This window comes from Sapajus apella, unplaced genomic scaffold, assembly GCF_009761245.1.
Source record: "Sapajus apella isolate SASKATOON/1434 unplaced genomic scaffold, GSC_monkey_1.0 scaffold159, whole genome shotgun sequence".
Classification (NCBI taxonomy): Eukaryota; Metazoa; Chordata; class Mammalia; order Primates; family Cebidae; genus Sapajus; species Sapajus apella.
The window spans coordinates 1,267,784-1,285,454 of record NW_022437099.1 but is presented as its reverse complement, the minus strand read 5'-3'; the positions used below and the strand labels follow the sequence as shown (position 1 = coordinate 1,285,454).

The window sequence follows — 17,671 nt, the reverse complement described above, 5'->3', positions numbered from 1 at the left end:
CAACCTGGGCAACAGCCAGACTCCATCTCAAAAAAAAAAAAAAAAAAAAAGAAAAAGAAAGAATGGAAATGCAACCCTTCCTATTTTAAGCTGCTGTGCCAGGATGACTACCATATAACACAACTTTCAGTCTTAACAGTAACATTTCAACTAGGATCTGAAAATGTGCCTCTTTTCTGGGATTTTCCTGTTTGTGTAAGTTTGTGCCTGTGTGGGAGACAGAGATAACGTGAACATGTGCACTTATGTTTCATTCCACCAACTCTGTAAAGTCTTACATTTCGGCCCTTGAAACATCATACAAATCTTCACATTTCTGCAACCTTTATTACTATGCCTACATTGAGCCCACAACACGCTGGACCCAGGAAACACAAAGATGAATGAAGAAAGAGCTCCAGTCCTTGGAAATGCACCGTCTTACAGGAAAATAGGTATGAAGAAATACCAAGGCAATTCAGAGTCATGGTGAAAAGAAGAAATTTGGGCTGGGCACGATGGCTCACGCCTGTAATCCCAGCACTTTGGGATGCCTAGGCGGGCGGATGATCTCAGGTCAGGAGTTCGAGATCAGCCTGGCCAACATGATAAAACCCTGTGTCTACTAAAAATACAGAAAAAAAAAATAGCCAGGTGTAGTGGCACATGCCTGTAATCCCAGCTACTTGGAAGGCTGAGGCAGGAGAATCGCTTGAAGCAGGAGACAGAGGTTGCAGTGAGCCAAGATTGCCCCACTGCACGCCAGCCTCTGTCTCAAAAAAAAAAAAAAAAAAAAACCCAAAAAAGAAAAGAAGAAATGCAAACACACCTAATATTACCTTAATATCACTTAGAAATATAAAACCACCACAGATAAACGGCATATGTTAAGGAACCAGTAATTGATTAGTTACTGAGTCTGATATAGCTGTCAAAAGATACACACTTTGAAGGCCACAGAGTACACTAGACTGTTTGGCTAAGTGCTCTTGCTGGCCTAGTTTTTGTTTTTAAAAGGTGTGTTCTGGAATAAAAAAGCAAGCAATCAATCCACAGGAAAGAACATCTTATATGCTGGGTTACATTCATTTAGAAAGCCTCGAAGCACGCAACAGGTAACAGGAACTTCACCGGATCAAATACACTGACTTACTGTGCTAGTTCTCTCCAAATGCTACCTTTTTTTTTTTTTTTTTTTTCTGAGATGGAGTCTCCCTCTGTCACACAGGCTGGAATGCAGTGGTGTGATCTCGGCTCACTGCAACCTCCACCTCCTGAGTTCAAGCGATTCTCCTGCCTCAGCCTCCTGAGTAGCTGGCATTACAGATGTGCACCACCATGCCCAGCTAATGTTTGTATTTTTAGTAGAGACAGGGTTTCACCATGTTGGCCAGAATGGTCTTGATCTCTTGACCTCATGATCCTCCCGCCTCAGCCTCCCAAAGTGCTGGGATTACAGGTATGAGCCACCACACTGAGCCATGCCACTCTTACGGTAGTATCTGGGATAATTCTAGCAAACTTCCTTCAACCAGACTCTGTGAGACAGATCACTCTACTGTCTTTTTCTTTCTTTTTTTTTTTTTTTTTTTGAGATGGGGTCTTACTTTGTCGCCCAGGATGGAGTGCAGTGGCACGATCTCGGCTCACTGCAACCTCTGCCTCCCAGGTTCAGGTAATTCTTCTGCCTCGGCCTCCCAAGTAGCTGGGACTACAGGCACACACCATGGCACCCGGCTAATTTTTTGTATTATTAGTAGAGATGGGGTTTCGCTGTGTTAGCCAGGATGATGTCAATCTCCTGATCTCAGGATCCACCCGCCTCGGCCTCCCAAAGTGCTGCAATTACAGGCATGAGCCACCGCGCCTGGCCTAATTTTTTTATTTTTAGTAGAGCCAGGGTTTTACCATGCTGGCCAGGCTGGTCTCAAACTCCCAATCTCAGGTGATCCACCCGCCTTGGCCTCCCAAAGTACTGGGATTATAGGCATGAGCCACTGTAACCGGCCTCATTCTACTGTCTTAAAAATGCAGATGAAAGGACGTGGTGGCTCATGCCTATAATTGCAGCGCTCTGGGAAGCTGAAGTAGGTGGATCACTTGAGGCCAGGAATTCAACACCAGCCTAGCTAACATGGTGAATCCCCATCTCTACTAAAAATACAAAAATTAGCCAGGCATGGTGGTGGGCACCTGTAATCCCTGCTACTTGGGAGGCTGAGGTTGGAGGATCATTTGAACACAGGGGGCAGAGGCTGCAGTGAGCCAAGATTGTGCCACTGCACTCCTGCCTGGGTGACAAGAGAGAAAGTCCATCTCACATAAATAAAATAAAATAAAATTGCAGCCCTTACGATCTGAGAAGTTGTTCAAAAACTCCAAATAATTTAAAAAGTTTAAATCCTTTACTTTTATTTATCAGACACCAGTAAGGGGGAATCAACATTTCTTTTTGAGACAGGGTCTTGCTCTCTTGCCCAGGCTGGAGTGCAGTGGCACAATCTCGGCTCAGTGCAGCCTCGATCTCCTGGACTCAAGCAGTTCAGCTTCCAGAATAGCTGGGATTACAGCCGAACACCCTTATGCCCAGTTAATTTTTTTGTATTTTTCATAGAGACAAGGTTTCACCATGTTACCCGGGCTGCTCTTGAAGTCCTGACCTCAAGTAAGCTGCCTGCCTCAGCCTCCCAAAGTGCTGGGATTACAGGCTTGAGCCCCCCACACCTAGCCAGGAATCAACATTTCTACAGGGTTCTTTGCACTAACTTTTTTTTTTTTTTTTTTGTCTCCCATCTACTTCTCTCCTATATTCGACTTTCTAAAGACTCCTTTAAAGACTTCTTTAAATTGCCTTAAAACTCCTCTCAAACTTCACCTACATGCATATTAAGCTTTTCCTTCTTTCTTGCAATACTGGGACAAAACAAGGTCCAAAGTAGCAAAGACCGGCCCCCTCTGGGACAGAGGGTAGGAAAGGAGCAAGCAGGTTTAATTTATGATATGGGCGAGTCCAGGCGGAGGGGAGGGGTTAGGGCTACTGGAACCTGGCGCTGCTGTCCTGTCACAGTTATAAACTCTAGATGGGCACAGACCCTCTTTGTCTTTTCTGCAGTGTGGTTCCTGGTGGTAACCACGGTGCTTGGCACAGCTGTGGTGCTCAAGAAAACAGTTGCAGGAAGAACTACTGTTGGTCGTAAGCTCGGCACGTACTTAACAGGTGGTTATAACACGGCAGCTGTTATTACCGATGCCATCTCAGGGCCACTAAGGAGCTGGTGATGATTCCAGTCACCCAATGCGACCAGCACAGGACTTCAGCATTTATAACACAATATTTTTGAGTTCTTGTTATGCGGCAGCACGATAAGGAATTAAATAAACCTTCAAGGGCCAGGTGCAGTGGCTCATGCCTTTAATCCCAGCACTTTGAGAGGCAGAGGTGGGAAGACTGCTTGAGCCCAGGAGGTCAAGACCAGCCTGGCCAACAGAGTGAGGCAGGCCCTGCCTCTACAAAAAAACAAAAAACAGAAACAAATTAGGCCAGGCACGGTGGCTCATACCTGTAATCCCAGTCAAAGCAGGCGGATCACAAGGTCAGGAGTTTGAGACCAGCCTGACCAACATGGTGAAACCCAGTCTCTACTAAAAATAGAAAAATTTGTTAGGCGTGGTGGCGCATGCCTGTAATCCTAGCTACTCAGGAGGTTGAGGCAGGAGAAGTGCTTGAATCTGGGAGGCGGAGGTTGCAGTGAGCCAACAGCAGGCCATTGCACTCCAGCCTAGGAGACAGAGCAAGACTCTATCTAAAAGAAAAAAAATTGGTGGTGCACGCCTATAGTCCCAGCTACTCAGAAGGCCGAGGCAGGAGAATTTGCGTGAGCCCAGGAGTTGGAAGCTGCAATAAGCTATGATCATGCCATTGCACTCCAGCCTGGGTGACAGAGTTAAGAACCCTGTTTCAAACAAAACAACACTACACAACCTTCAAGGAGCATATAGCTCCTTCAGGGAGATAAAAATGTGTGCCAATATTTTCAATGACATCTTATAAGGTATTTACTCAGCTCCACCTACTCAGTCATCTTGTACATAACGGGGAGGGCAATAAACAAAACAGATGAAAATCAATACTCTTGGGGTGGTGATAGTCTAGTAAACCCACGCTGCACCTACTAACATTTAACCCTAACTGAATACCTATGATGCGCCAGACACTATTCTAGGAACTTTCATATATGACCATGTTTAATCTTCACAGCAAGCCCAGGAGGTTGGTATATCATCATCCTTATTAGCACGATATCAAATGAAAGAATGGGGCATTATCGAGTATATACAACAGTCTGGGATGACAAGGGATGCACTGGTTAGCTGAGGAAACCTCCTCAGAGCACGTAAGAGTTGGATTGAGTCTCTAAGCAGTTGTCTGTAATCCCAGCTACTCAGGAGGCCAAGCCAGAAGAATCACTTGAATCTGGGAGGCAGAGGTTACAGTGAGCTGAGATCGCGCCACCACACTCCAGCCTGGGTGACAGAGACTCCCACAAAAAAAAAAAAAAAAGAAAAAAAAAAAAACCCACAATGTTTTTGCACGTTTAAAGTTTTTTGTTTACAAGCATACTGTACTTGTACCTGCATTTTATTGTTCAGACACACACTGTACTGTCAGACATAGCTGATGTCCTGTATCTTAAGCTGCTCAAAGTATAAGAGAAGCCCATGCTATGATGAAATATACTATTTAGACCATTAAAATAATCACAATTGGGCCAGATGCAGTGGCTCATGCCTGTAATCCCAGCACTTTGGGAGACAGAGGCAGGTGGGTGGCTTGAGCCCAGTAGTTCAAGACCAGCCTGGGCAACATTGTGAAACCCCATCTCTATGAAAATTATAAAAATTAGTCGGGCATGGTGGCACTCGCCTATAGTCCCAGCTACTTGGGAGGCTGAGGTGGAAGGAGAGCTTTAGCCTGGGAGGTTGAGGCTGCAGTGAGCCATAATCACGCCACTGTACTCCAGCCTGGGTAATAGAGAACCTAAGAAAAAAAAAATCATCAAAGTGTTATCCAAAAAAAATTATGGCCCCTAAGTATGAGGAAGTATCACTGTGACTTTCCTGAGTTGTCACTTGAGGTTTTGTGGCCAGAAACAGATTGGTCTATTAACTAGGACTCAGGCAACTGTAACGGATAGACATGTGAAAGTGACAATGGGTACTGCCTTCTGTACCCCTCTCCCCTCCCTCGACAGGCAGGGCCCTCCATCCTCCTGACTCAGTGGGGGGCTGCTGGATTACGGTAGCTGGTGGTTGGATCTGTCACCTGGGACGTATTCCAACTCCTGCCTCAATCTTTTCTGCACATTAGTTTGAGGCTTTATGTTGTTGTTGTTGTTTTTTGTTTGTTTGTTTTGAGACAGTGTCTCACTCTGTTGCCCAGGCTGGAGTACAGTGGCACGATCTCAGCTCACTGCAACCTCCACCTCCTGGGTTCAAGCAATTCTCCCACCTCAGCCTCCCAAGTAGCTGGGATTACAGGCGCCCACCACCACGCCCGGCTGATTTATTTGTATTTTTAGTAAAGATGGGGTTTCACTATGTTGGCCAGGCTGGTCTCAAACTCCCTATCTCAGGTGATCCACCTGCGTTAGTCTCCCAAACTGCTGGGATTACAGGCGTGAGGAAGCCTTAGGTTTTAATCATCTGAGTTTTCCCCCATACTTTTGAAAAGTTATTACCACTCTTGTACCTTTTCTTGTCCCTGTTGTCACCTGCTTTTGTGCCTTTCAAAGACACAGCCATGCCTGCAGAGCAATTAATTGCTTGCAACATCAGACATGACTTTTTTTTTTTTTGCTCTACACCTTCAGAGAAACTTCTGAACAAGCTATAGAAATGATCCTTGAAAGTATAGTCTTGACTTTCAAAAGACAGTTTTAAGAACTAGAATGAGTGTTCTCAATTTTGTTCAGCTACTTGCCTGCTGCATGTGTAGTCTCGGGTTAGTAAATGTTAAACGTGTACTCCCATATGTAAAAGTCAAGACAGAAACCGTAAGATTTAAGATTAGTTTGTCTTTAAATAGGTAATTTGTGAAACAGAGGCAGAAGATGGTAAATTTTAGCTTAGTTTTAAAAACATCCCCATTAAAATGGAATATATATATTTATCCACATATTTATCTGCTTCATTTACATTAAACGTTATAAAAGTAACAAATTCACATTAAAAAATGTAAAGACTCCTGCAGGATGCGGTGGCTCACATCTGTAATTCCAGAACTTTGGGAGGCTGGGGCGTGCGGATGACAAGGTCAGGAGTTCGATACCAGCCTGACCAACATGGTGAAACCCTGACTCTACTAAAAATACAAAAATTAATGGGGCGTGGTGGTGCGTGTTTATAGTCCCAGCTACTCAGGAAGCTGAGGCAGGAGACTCACTTGAACCCAGGAGGTGGAGGTTGCTGTGAGCCAAGATCACGCTACTGCACTCCAGCGTGGGCGACTAAGTGAGACTCCGTCTCAAAAACAAAAAACAAAACAAAACAAACAAAAAAATGTAAATGCTCCAGAAGGTAGAGTGTGAGAGGTCAAAGTCTCCCTCCGCCCACGCTAGCGTTAACCAGCGCTGAACCGCTATTGTTTAGGGTCTTTTTAATCTCCAAAGTACCATATGAATAAACACGGGTTTTGTTTGTTTGTTTTTGAGATGGAGTCTCGCACTGTCACTAGGCTGGAGTGCAGTGGCGTGATCTTGGCTCACTGTAACCTCTGCCTCTCGGGTTCAAGCGATTCTCCTGCCTCAGCCTACCCCCAAGTAGCCGGGACTACCACGCCCAGCTTTTTGTGTGTGTGTGTGTTTTTAGTAGAGACAGGGTTTCACCATGTTGGCCAGGATGGTCTTAATCTCTTGACCTTGTGATCCACCACACATGGTCTTAATCTCTTGACCTTGTGATCCACCACACACGGCCATAAACACAGTTTAAGCAACAAACCCAAGGCTATCTTCATGCACCTGCTATTCTCTCAAAAGCAGAGGCAGTCTAGGATGCTGCAAATGATCAGTTACATCTCTGAGTTGGGCCCATCTATTCTGCTCCGCGGTTTGCGAACACATTCTGGTACTATTTTTTCTTTTATTTTTTAAAGACAGAGAAACTGGCAACATTTTATCTCATTTACATGCATCTCACTTTTATCCACAAAGACTTCAGGCAGCTGTTACAACTGGAACTAAAATCACTAAAATCTAAAACTTAAGTCACTAAAATCGTGATAAACCAAAATGATTCAAGGTTAGGAAAGCTAACAGAAGTATAAAATCAAGGCTGAGGCGCATAAGAACATAAGTCTACAGGTCTGAAAGGTCACAGTGCTGCAAAGACTCTGCACATATCCAAAAGTTCTAAGTTTTTGGGGGAAAGTCTGCCTAGTAATGGGCATGAAATCGTAGGTGTTCTGGCCAACGTCCATCTTCCATATGGTACACATGCTTTACTACTGAAAACACCTACACACACCTCTTCTATGTGTTATTTAAAATATCTACTTAATTGAGCTGGGAACTGTGGTGCATGTCTGCAGTCCCTGTTACTTAAGAGGCTGAGGTAGGATCGCTGGAGCCCAGGAGTTCTAGGCCAGCCTAGGCAATGCAAGACTTCCGACTCTTAAAAAAAAAAAAAAAGTCTACCTAATTGGCTGGAGTTCAGAGAAAGGTACACTCGCACAATGCAGGGGACAGCATCATTTGGTGCCTGCTTTCTGGAGGGCATTTTGCAACGTGGAGCAAACAGGCTTTAAAATGTACCTGCCCTTTGACCCAGAGCTCCCTTCTGGGAATGTGGCTTAAGGAAAACATCATGGATCTGCTAACGATATGTGCAAAGCTTTAACTGCAACCACGCCCACTGCCACGTTTTAACAGCAAAGTACTGACAATGATCTATGTCCAACAGCAGGTGTTGGCTGATAAATTATGAGGAAAAATGGAGTCCTGTGCAGTCATCAAAATGATAGAGCACAGAAAACTGACTGACATGGGACTATATGAGGAAAAATATCAGAAAGAGTGACAGCAAGAGTCAGTGTTATCTCTGGTTTGCAGGATTCTGGGTATACTTATTTACACTTTTTTTTTTGATACATAGTATTGCTGTCACCCAGGCTGGAGTGCAATGGCGTAGTCTCGGCTCACTGCAACCTCCACTTCCCTGGTTCAAGCAATTCTCCTGCCTCAGCCTTCACAGTAGCTGCAATTAAAGGCACCTGCCACCACATCTGGCTAATTTTTGTATTTTTAGTAGAGACCAGGCTTCACCATGTTGGTCAGGCTGGTCTGGAACTCCAAACTTCAGGTGACCCACCTGCCTCGGCCTCCCAAAGGATTGGGATTACAGGCATGAGCCAATGCACCTGGCCCAAGTAAGACATTTTCAAGAAAAGTTACATTAAAGAAAAAAGGGAAAGTATTTTAATATTTAATTAACAAGAAAATGCAATTTACCATAACTCTGCCCCCCCTCCAAGCACTCCAGTTTAAATAGGGTTAATCTGTGCCTTCAGCATCCTTTATGTAATAAAACCCTTTCATGTGCTGGGTGTGGAGGCTCATGCCTGTAATCTCAGTACTTTGGAAAGCTGAGGCAGGCGATCACCTCAGGTCAGGAGTTTGAGACCAGCCTGGCCAACATGGAGACACCCTGTCTCTACTAAAAATACAAAAAATTAGCCGGGCATGGTGGCAAATGCCTGCAATCTCAGCTACTCTGGAGGCTGAGGCAGGAGAATTGCTTGAACCTGGAAGGTGGGGGTTGCAGTGAGGCGAGATTGCACCACTGCGCTCCAGCCTGAACAACAACAGCAAAACTCCATCTCAGACAAACAAAAAACCCTTTCCTGTGTTCGGTTAAGATAGTTTTAGAGTCTAATGAACTTACGTTTACGTTTACTCTAGTGACTACCACCACTATATGGCCTCTCTGAGACCAGAATTCCTCTGACATTAAGGATTTCCCACGGGGCTCTCTGCCAAGGTTACAGACACCCTACAGAGAAAAAGCAGATCACAGCAGAACGGGAACAAATGGTTTTGTTTGTTTTGTGTTTAATTTAAAATTTTTTATTTGCACATGCCCACTAGAATGGCAAAAATTAAAAGGCAGGGAAATAGCAGCATCTGGCAAGGATGAAGAGCAGCCAGAACTTTCATATTCAGCTGGTGGAAAGGCAACTGGTGCGTCACTTTGGAAAACCAATCAGCAGCTCCTCCTAAAGCAAAATATTTGAGTGTCTAATATCCAGCCAGTCTGCTCCTGTGTATCTACCCAAGGGAAATGAGGGCCTATGCCCATCAGACATGAGCCAGAGCATTCATACTCATAATATCTTAGAGTACTCTGAAAATAATCCCTGCTGGGCGCAGTGGTTCACGCCTGTAATCCCAGCACTTTGGGAGGTGGAAGCGGGCGGATCACCTGAGGTCAGGAGTTCGAGACCAGCCCAGCCAACATGGTGAAGCCCTGTCTCTACTAAAAATACAAAAATTAGCCGGGTGTGGTGGTGCATGTCAGTAATTCAGGCTACTAGTGAGGCTGAGACAGAAGAATCACCTGAACCTGGGAGGCAAGGGTTGTAGTGAGCCGAGATCACACCACTGTATCCCAGCCTGGGCAACAGGGCAACACTCCGTCTAAAAAAAAAAAAAGGAAAGAAAGAAAATAATCCCAGCCAGGTGAGGTGGCTTACACCTGTACGCCCAGAATTTTGGGAGGCCGAGGTGGAGGATCACAAGGTCAGGAGTTGGAGACCAGCCTGACCAATGTGGTGATACCCCATCTCCACTAAAAATACAAAAATTAACCAGGAGTGCTGGCACACGCCTGTAATCCTAGCTACTTGGGGGCTGAGGGGGGAGAATTGGTTGAATCTAGGAGGCGGAGGTTGCAGCAAGCCGAGATTGAGCCACTGCACTCCAGCCTGGGTGACAGAACGAGACACCGTCTTCCCAAAAAAAAAAAAAAAAGAGAGGAGCTACCCTTGGAGGGGTGCAGCGACTGGGAGGTGGCACAAGGGGAACTTCAGGAGGTAGCCATGGTTTGCTTCTTGAGCTGGGTATTTACCCAAGTGTGTTCAGTTTGTGACAATTTAGTGAGTTATCACAACTTTATGTATATTGCTATTCAATTCAAAGTTTTAAAAACAAATTTTAGAATATATTTGCATGGGTCAGCAGATAAACTAAATATTGTGTAGCTTTTACAGTAACTTATTTTTAAGTTGGAATATTAAGTTGGAATTATTACTGCTTGGAAGACAGGTCTGTAATCCCAGCACTTTGGAAAGCTGAGGCAGGCAGATTACATAAGCTCAGGAGTGCATGACCAGCCTGCTCTACCAAAAATATGAAAAATTAGCCGGGCACGGTGGCGCATGCCTGTGGTCCCAGCTACATGCCTGTAGCTTTTGATTTACATTTGAGACATTATTTCAGTCCTGGGCATTATTTCTTGTCTTGCAAAGACCTGCAAGGGAAATCTAATGTGCATGGAATTAAAACAAATTGGAATTGTTTTCTTCAACAGTTCACACAGCTTTTAGTTAAAAAATAATCACTCTTATTATTATTTTTGTCAGTCGCCAAGCTGCGGAGTGCAGTGGCATGATCTCAGCTCACTTCAACCTCTGCCTCTGGGGTTCAAGTGATTCTCCTGCCTCAGTCTCCCGAGTAGCTGGGATTACAGGCATGTGCCATCACGCCCAGCTAATTTTTGTATTTTTAGTAGAGACAGGGTTTCACCATGTTGGCCAGGATGGTCTTGATCTCTTGACCTCATGATCCACCCACCTTGGCTTCCCAAAGTGCTGGAATTACAGACGTGAGCCACCACAACTGGCCTATTATTTTTTCTTGAGATGGTATCTCACTCTGTTGCCCAGGCTGGAGTACAGTGGCGCAATTTCAGCACTGCAACCTCTGCCTCCTGTGCTCATGATCCTCCCACCTTAGCCTACTGAGGAGCTGAGGCTATAGGCATGTGCCACCACACCCAGCGAATGTTTGTATTTTTGTAGAGGTAGGGTCTCACTACATTGCCCAGGCTGGTCTTGAACTCCTGGGCTCAAGCAATTTACCTGTCTTGGCCTCCCTCAAAGTGCTGGGATTACAGGCATGAGCCACCGCACCTGGCCTCATTTTCTTAGAGTTTGTTCGAAACATGCCAATGATGATGAATTAAGAGAATGACAGAAAATTCCAGTGACATCTTAGATTGCCGCATTATGAAAATGTAATTTGGTTTATGCACCTGTAAGTCACAGAAAACTAAATTACCATACAAACACTAGCATGGTTGGTGGGATGTGGCAGCTGATCACTAAAAGACTCTCTAGGCCTCAGTTTCTCAATCTGGTTAACAATCAGCCTGGCCAACATGGTGAAACCCTGCCTCTACCAAAAAATGCAAAAATTAGCTGGGTGGCTGTAGTCCCAGCTACTCAGGAGGCTGAGGTGGGAGAATCACTCGAAAGTGGGAGGCGGAGGTTGCAGTGAGCTGAGATTGCACTACTGCACTCCAGCCTGAGCAACAGAGCAAGAGTCTGTCTCAAAAACAAATAAATAAAAAGAGTTAAGCAAACACAATCCACACTCACCTGGAGGGCTGATGTTTACTCAGAATTAAACACTCTAATAGGCCAGGTGCGGTGGCTCACGCCTGTAATCCCAGCCCTTTGGAAGGCCAAGGCAGGCGGATCACAAGGTCAAGAGATCAGGACCATCCTGGCCAGTATGGTGAAACCCCATCTCTACTAAAAATACAAAAACATTAGTTAGGCGTGGTGGCTCGTGCCTGTAATCCCAGCTACTGGGGAGGCTGAGGCAGGAGAATCACTTGAACCTGGGAGGCAGAGGTTGCAGTGAGCCAAGATCACACCAATGCACTCCAGCCTGGCAACAGAGCAAGACTCAGTCTCAAAAAAAACCAAAAAGCAAACTCTATGAAATAGGAGGGCACCAGAAGCCTAGCAAAGGACAGGTGCTTCATACATTAAATGGATAAATGCTTATTCATTCAACAAATACCCATGCCTACTATGTGCCAGTAACTGCTCTAAGTGCTTGGAATAAAAAACAAAAACAAAACAAAGCTCATTGCCTAGTGGGGCTCACATTCTAGTTGGGGTGGGAAGAGAGAGGAAGAAACATAAGAAATAAATACATGGAGGCCAGTCGTGGTGGCTCATGCCTGTAATTCCAGCACTTTGGGAGGTTGAGGTGGGCGAATCACCAGGTCAGGAGTTTGAGACCAGTCTAGCCAACATGATGAAACCCTATCTCTACTAAAAATATTTAAAAAAAATTAGTTGGGCATAGTGGCAGGCGCCTATAATCCCAGCTACTCGGGAGGCTGAGCAGGAGAATCGCTTGAACCTGGGAGGCAGAGGTTGCAGTGAGCTGAGGTCACGCCACTGCACTCCAGCCGGGCAACAGGCTGAGATGCCATCTCAAAAAAAGAAAGGGAAAAAAAAAAAAAAAAGAAATACATCACACAGCCTAAGGTAGTGTTATGGAGGAAGGTAACATAGCCTAAGGTGGGGCTGGGAGATGGAAGGGGGTGTCTGCAATCTGAAAGAGAGTCTGAGGATGCTTCCCGGAGGTGACACCGAAAGGCTTCTGTGACATTTCCCCTTTCACTCTGTTTAGCAAGATTTCTGTAGGTAGGACATCCCTGGATCCCACCACACCTGTCCTTCCTCCACTTCCTAAGTCTTTAACAGTTCTAGGAAAGCTGTGGCTACTCTTAATTGAGGTTTTTTTTTTTTTTTTTTTTTTTTTAACTTCTTCCTCCATCATGACAGCATAAACTCATCAGAAAACCATGCAAAATCACCAGCAAGCTTTTGAGGGCAAATTATGGGCATGCTAGAGACTAAAGCGTGTGTGTGGGGAGGGATTTTTGGCTGAACTCTAATTAGTAAGAGCAACATTACTTGACATTTTGGGGCTTATAACGTCATTTGTTTATGAAGGAGTAAAATATACACATTCTCCTGGGAGTTGGCATGGATCGCCAGTCACTATTTGCCTAAGTATACATTTTAGACATCTGAGCAAATGTGTAAATAGCATACATTTAAGGAAATTTGATACTGTCTACAGAGAGTCACACTACTTTATAATCCCTCCTCTTCTCTAAAGAATTTATTCCTTTACTTCAAAATTGGGGAAACCTGAGTTTTTTTTTTTTTTTTATCTAAAATCCATACTAGCAAGTCATAAAAAAAACCTTGCAAGTGGTTTTGTAAACACACCTGGTTGGGTTGCTTTTCTATTAGCAAAATATTGTAGATGGTTGGGTAACATAAAGGATGCCTCTTCTTAAAAGCACTAGGTTCATCAACACTGCCAGATTTTTGCCATATTAAGTTGAAATTATTTTCAGCTTGAACATCGAGGGGTGGGGGGCGGTGGGGCAGATGGGGGAAGAACCCAAAACAGAGGCAGTGAAAGGTTTTTCAAACTCCTAGATGTAAAATTTTACTTTGCATTTCCTTCATGGTCAAAACAAGGGCTAACAGACTTCACTATTTCATAGCTCACATAAACTTGTTGTCTGATGCACATAAATTCTTATCCTACCACCTGGACATCAAAAAATCACGATCCCAAAACACTAATAAGGGAATAGTAATTAAAATCAATCAACAAACATTTAGTGAGCTTTCCAGTATGCTTTCAGATACCTGGCAATGGAAAGCAAAAAGGTACTGGTCTTTGATCTCCATTTACATTGCTCTATGTTTACAAATACGTACAAACAAAATGACGAAATCCACACTGTTTTCCTGCCATTTCCATTCTTTGGGTTATACGACATGCCCAAGAGGTTGGCATTTGTGACGCTGCAATTGGCCTTGGTAAGGTCCCTCTGACTAAAAGTCTACGTCAGGCAGAAGTGGGAGTAAAGGTGTTTACTCTGAACACCTGACTGCTGATCTCAAGCTGCTACCGCAGCTCATACTGGGAAGATACACAACGCTCTGTTCTTGGAGGGAGGGCAGAAGGCAGTGGTGTTCTGCACCGCAGCAGATATCAGACTCTGACTCAAATCTGCAATAATCTGCGTTCCTCAATTACACGGTTTTCCCTTCACTGACAATCATCACAGCAGCTACTACTTAATTCCCAGGTCAGAGTCTAGCCGAAAGAATGTTTTATTTACACACTCCACACCTCATGCAGCACCGTCTTCCGGGTCATTTAAATAGTGGCAATCTCAATACAAACGTAGGACTTTAACATTCAAATTTCCCAAATTTCTAAAGATCGCCCTCTATGAAGGCAACACACCAATAGGAAAAGTTTTTGGTCACAGTGGCTGAGCACCAAAACGCTCTGTCAACTGTATCTACTTTCCTCCCTATCTGTGAGGCATAATTCATATGAGGTAGTATACACTTTGTGTGTTAAGATAAACTAAACAGATAATCTCTTGGATTTCAATACATAATGAAAATGTTCATGTTCTTCTCTTTCTTTCAACAAAAGTTGATAGACTCCTCTGATTTTAGGAATTCAGACCTTGAAAACCCAGAAACTAAATTTTAGAGTTTAAAAGTGTATCAAAATGACCAAACTTCCTGATTCAAGCACCAGGGACAGAAAAAAAGATAAAACACATCAACCAACCAACCATTTATAACCTTAAACATGCTATATGTGAACTTTAAAGTTTCAGGGGTTCGAGGCGCCTAGGCTGAATTAAAACAAAAGTTGTTTTGTGTTCTATTAATAGCAGATGATTAAACACATATCTTATTTCAACTGGAATTCATTTGTTAGTACTTAAACTAACTCAACTGGCCACTAATCCTAAGTGTATGTCTGTTTCTGGAAAAAGTCTTTCCTAACACATTCAAGTTAAGAGCCGGGCCATCGACGCATTCCTTAAGATTAGGTCAATTTCCTTAAGACCTAGGGTGTTCTTTGACTCCAAGAACCTCACCAAATAACCCAAATATAAAAGCCAAGTTCAATTAAAAATTGGGAGAAGAAGGGTCTAAGGGGGAGGGTGTTTCCCTGGAGAACGCCCTGAGCCCGGCTCACCTGGAGATCCTAATTACAGGGGAGTTTCTCCCCCACATTCTTGGCCGCTTTCTTTTCTCAAAGGAAACTCGAGCTTGTGTCTTTGGTCCCGGAGGGCTTAAGCCCGGCAGCCAGGCCAGCGCGGGTCGCTGATTCCAAGAAGTTGGGAGGGGGACGTGGGCCCCACCGACGCACCACAGACCCCTCCCCAACCTAAGTGCACTGGTTGTAAAATGTGTAGCTGATCAGGGGATGGGGGGCGGTCTCCAGCGCCCTGAGGGTCAGGGAAGGGAGGAGGGACAGGGAGGAGAAGGGACAGGGGAGGAGGGGGAGACACGCGGGAGGAGGAAGAACCTGGAGGAGGGGAAGGGAGAGGGAGGAGGGGGATGGGCAGGGAAGGACGGAGAGAGAAAGCGGAGAAGGGACAGGGGAGGAGGAGACACAAGGGGGAGAAGGAAGACCCAGAAGGAGGGGAGGAGCAGGGAAGTGGGACAGGGGAGGAGGGAGAGTGAATGGGGGAGCGGAAGGGCAGAAGGGGAGGTGCGGGGTGGGGAAGGAAAGGGACTGGGAAGAAGCACAAGGAGGAGAGGAGGGAAGAGCGGGGAAGGTGGGGAGTAGGAAATGGGGAGAAGGGGAGGGACAGGGAGAGAGAGGGCCAGGGGAGGAAGAAGAGGGGCTGTGAAGGGCCAGGGGAGGAGTGGGAGAGACGGGGCGAGGTGTAAGGACGGGACGGGGGGGGAGGGAAGGGGAGCTGGGGGGCAGGGGAAGTACCTTCCCGCGTAAAGTCCCCTTCTGACCCCCGAGGTAGAAAGCCCCCGGCTTACCCGGTAGGTGCTCTCCGTGAGCCGGTTCACCTCCTCGGGCCCCCGGGACATGGCTGCGGCAGCCGGGCGGACGATCGAGGGCTGGAGGGCGCGGCGGGGCCTCGTGGCCGCCGGACTCCGGGCAGCGGGAGCGCCGGGGCGCGACTAAGGGGCCCTGGAGTGTCGGCAACCGCCGTAGCCTTCGGCCAGAGAGTGCCGGCGCGCGCCTCCGCCGCCAAAATGTCAAAACTTGCGGCAGCGCCGCCTTGGCCGTCTGCGATGAGCAGAGAGAAGCGGCCGGACGCGGCCCAGGCGAGCGAGGCGGGCCGGGTGGCCCCACCTGAGGCGGGCGGGGCGGGCGGGGGCGGGGCCGAAGGGGCGGGGCGACCCCACCTGAGGCGGCATGGTGGGCGGGGCCGGGCCGAGATGGGCGGAGCGGCTCCCGTTGAGTCGGCCGGGGTGGGAGGAGAGGAGGCGGGACCGGGCAGCTGGAATGGGCGTGGTCGAAGGGGCCCGTGTGGGCGGGGTCACCCCACCTGTGGCGCACAGGGCGGGGAGGCCACGGCGCGCCCCCTAGCGGTCCTCCCAGAGCTCCGGCAACGCAGGACCCGAAACCCTGGAGTGGGACCCGGTGTGGAGTGGGCTGCTCGCTTTGCTGTTTTGCTAGGGTAGAGGGAGCCTGGGGGTGTTTAGACTGTCGTCCTAGAGCCCTTGTTTGCCTCGCCTGGTGCTGGCCCCGGAGACCCCGAGGCCCACGCCCTCCATAAGCGCTTCCTCTAAGCCCCGCCTTTTGGGGACCAAGGGAAGAGGGGCCACATTCCCCAGCTGTATTGATTTCTCTGATTGATCTCTCCCTGCCCCGCTGCCCAAAAGTTAGAGGAACACCTGTGGGGCATGGACTCTCCTAGGTGGAGAAAGGCTGCCACTTGCAGTTTTGAAAGCTCCTGATATATCAAAAAGTTAATAAATGCCGAGATATAGTTACCGAAACGGTGGTACTTTTTTGTTGTTTCTCTTCAGACGGAGTCTGCCGCCCGGGCTGGAGTGCAGTGGCGCGATCTCAGCTCACTGCGACCTTCGACTCCCGGCTTCAAGCGATTCTCCTGCCTCAGTCTCCCGAGTAGCTGGGATTACAGGCGCCCACCACCACACCGGGCTATTTTTTTTTTTTTTAATGTATTTTTAGAAGAGACAGGGTTTCACCATATTGGCCAGGCTGAACTCCTAACCTCAGGTGATCCGCCTGCTTCAGCCTCTCAAAGTGCTGGGATTACAGGCGTGAGCCACGGCGCCAGGCCCAGCGGTACATCTTTAAACTTTACATTAACCACGACCTTTAACTCAATGCAATATAACTGCGCTACTCACAAGATTGTTGCAGGGTTTACAAAACCACCTGAGCTGAGGTGTTAGGGAAGCCTCGCTTCTTGTCATCACTCAAACTCTGTGCAGGTGTGTGGCTCCTGGGTTTCCTGTTCTGTCTCCACCCCAGCCCCAGCCCTGCCAAAGGGTGAGACAGCTGCCTTCTCTGGGCCTCTTCCAGCAGTATGTACCTTGGGCTGGGTGACAGCCTTCTCCCCAGTAAGAACCACGGCTTAGCACCTGAGACTTGCACCCAACAAGGGCAGGAAGTCTTATTCTGATTTTTTAAACCTTCTGGGATTGGTGGCTCACTCCTGTAATCCTAGCACTTTGGGCTGAGGCAGGCAGATAACTTGAGGTCTGGAGTTAGAGACTAGCTTGGCCAACATGGTGAAACTTCGTCTCTACTAAAAATACAAAAATTAACCAGGCGTGGTGGCG

At 46.7% G+C, this 17,671-nt stretch overlaps 1 protein-coding gene across 2 annotated transcripts in view; it reads right to left on the bottom strand.

The window, feature by feature from the left end:
• The window catches only part of BAIAP2L1 (BAR/IMD domain containing adaptor protein 2 like 1), a 105,599-nt gene extending 89,380 nt beyond the window's left edge, over positions 1–16,219 (bottom strand). The window contains exon 1 of one of the 2 annotated variants that reach the window (XM_032266481.1): positions 15,890–16,219. In XM_032266481.1, coding sequence (XP_032122372.1) covers positions 15,890–15,940 — 51 coding nt within the window. In that variant the 5' untranslated portion in view covers positions 15,941–16,219. Of the gene's footprint in view, positions 1–15,086; positions 15,421–15,889 lie in introns of those variants that run through there. The other variant, XM_032266482.1, reaches the window with a different exon arrangement.
• Between the last annotated feature and the right edge of the window lie 1,452 nt (positions 16,220–17,671).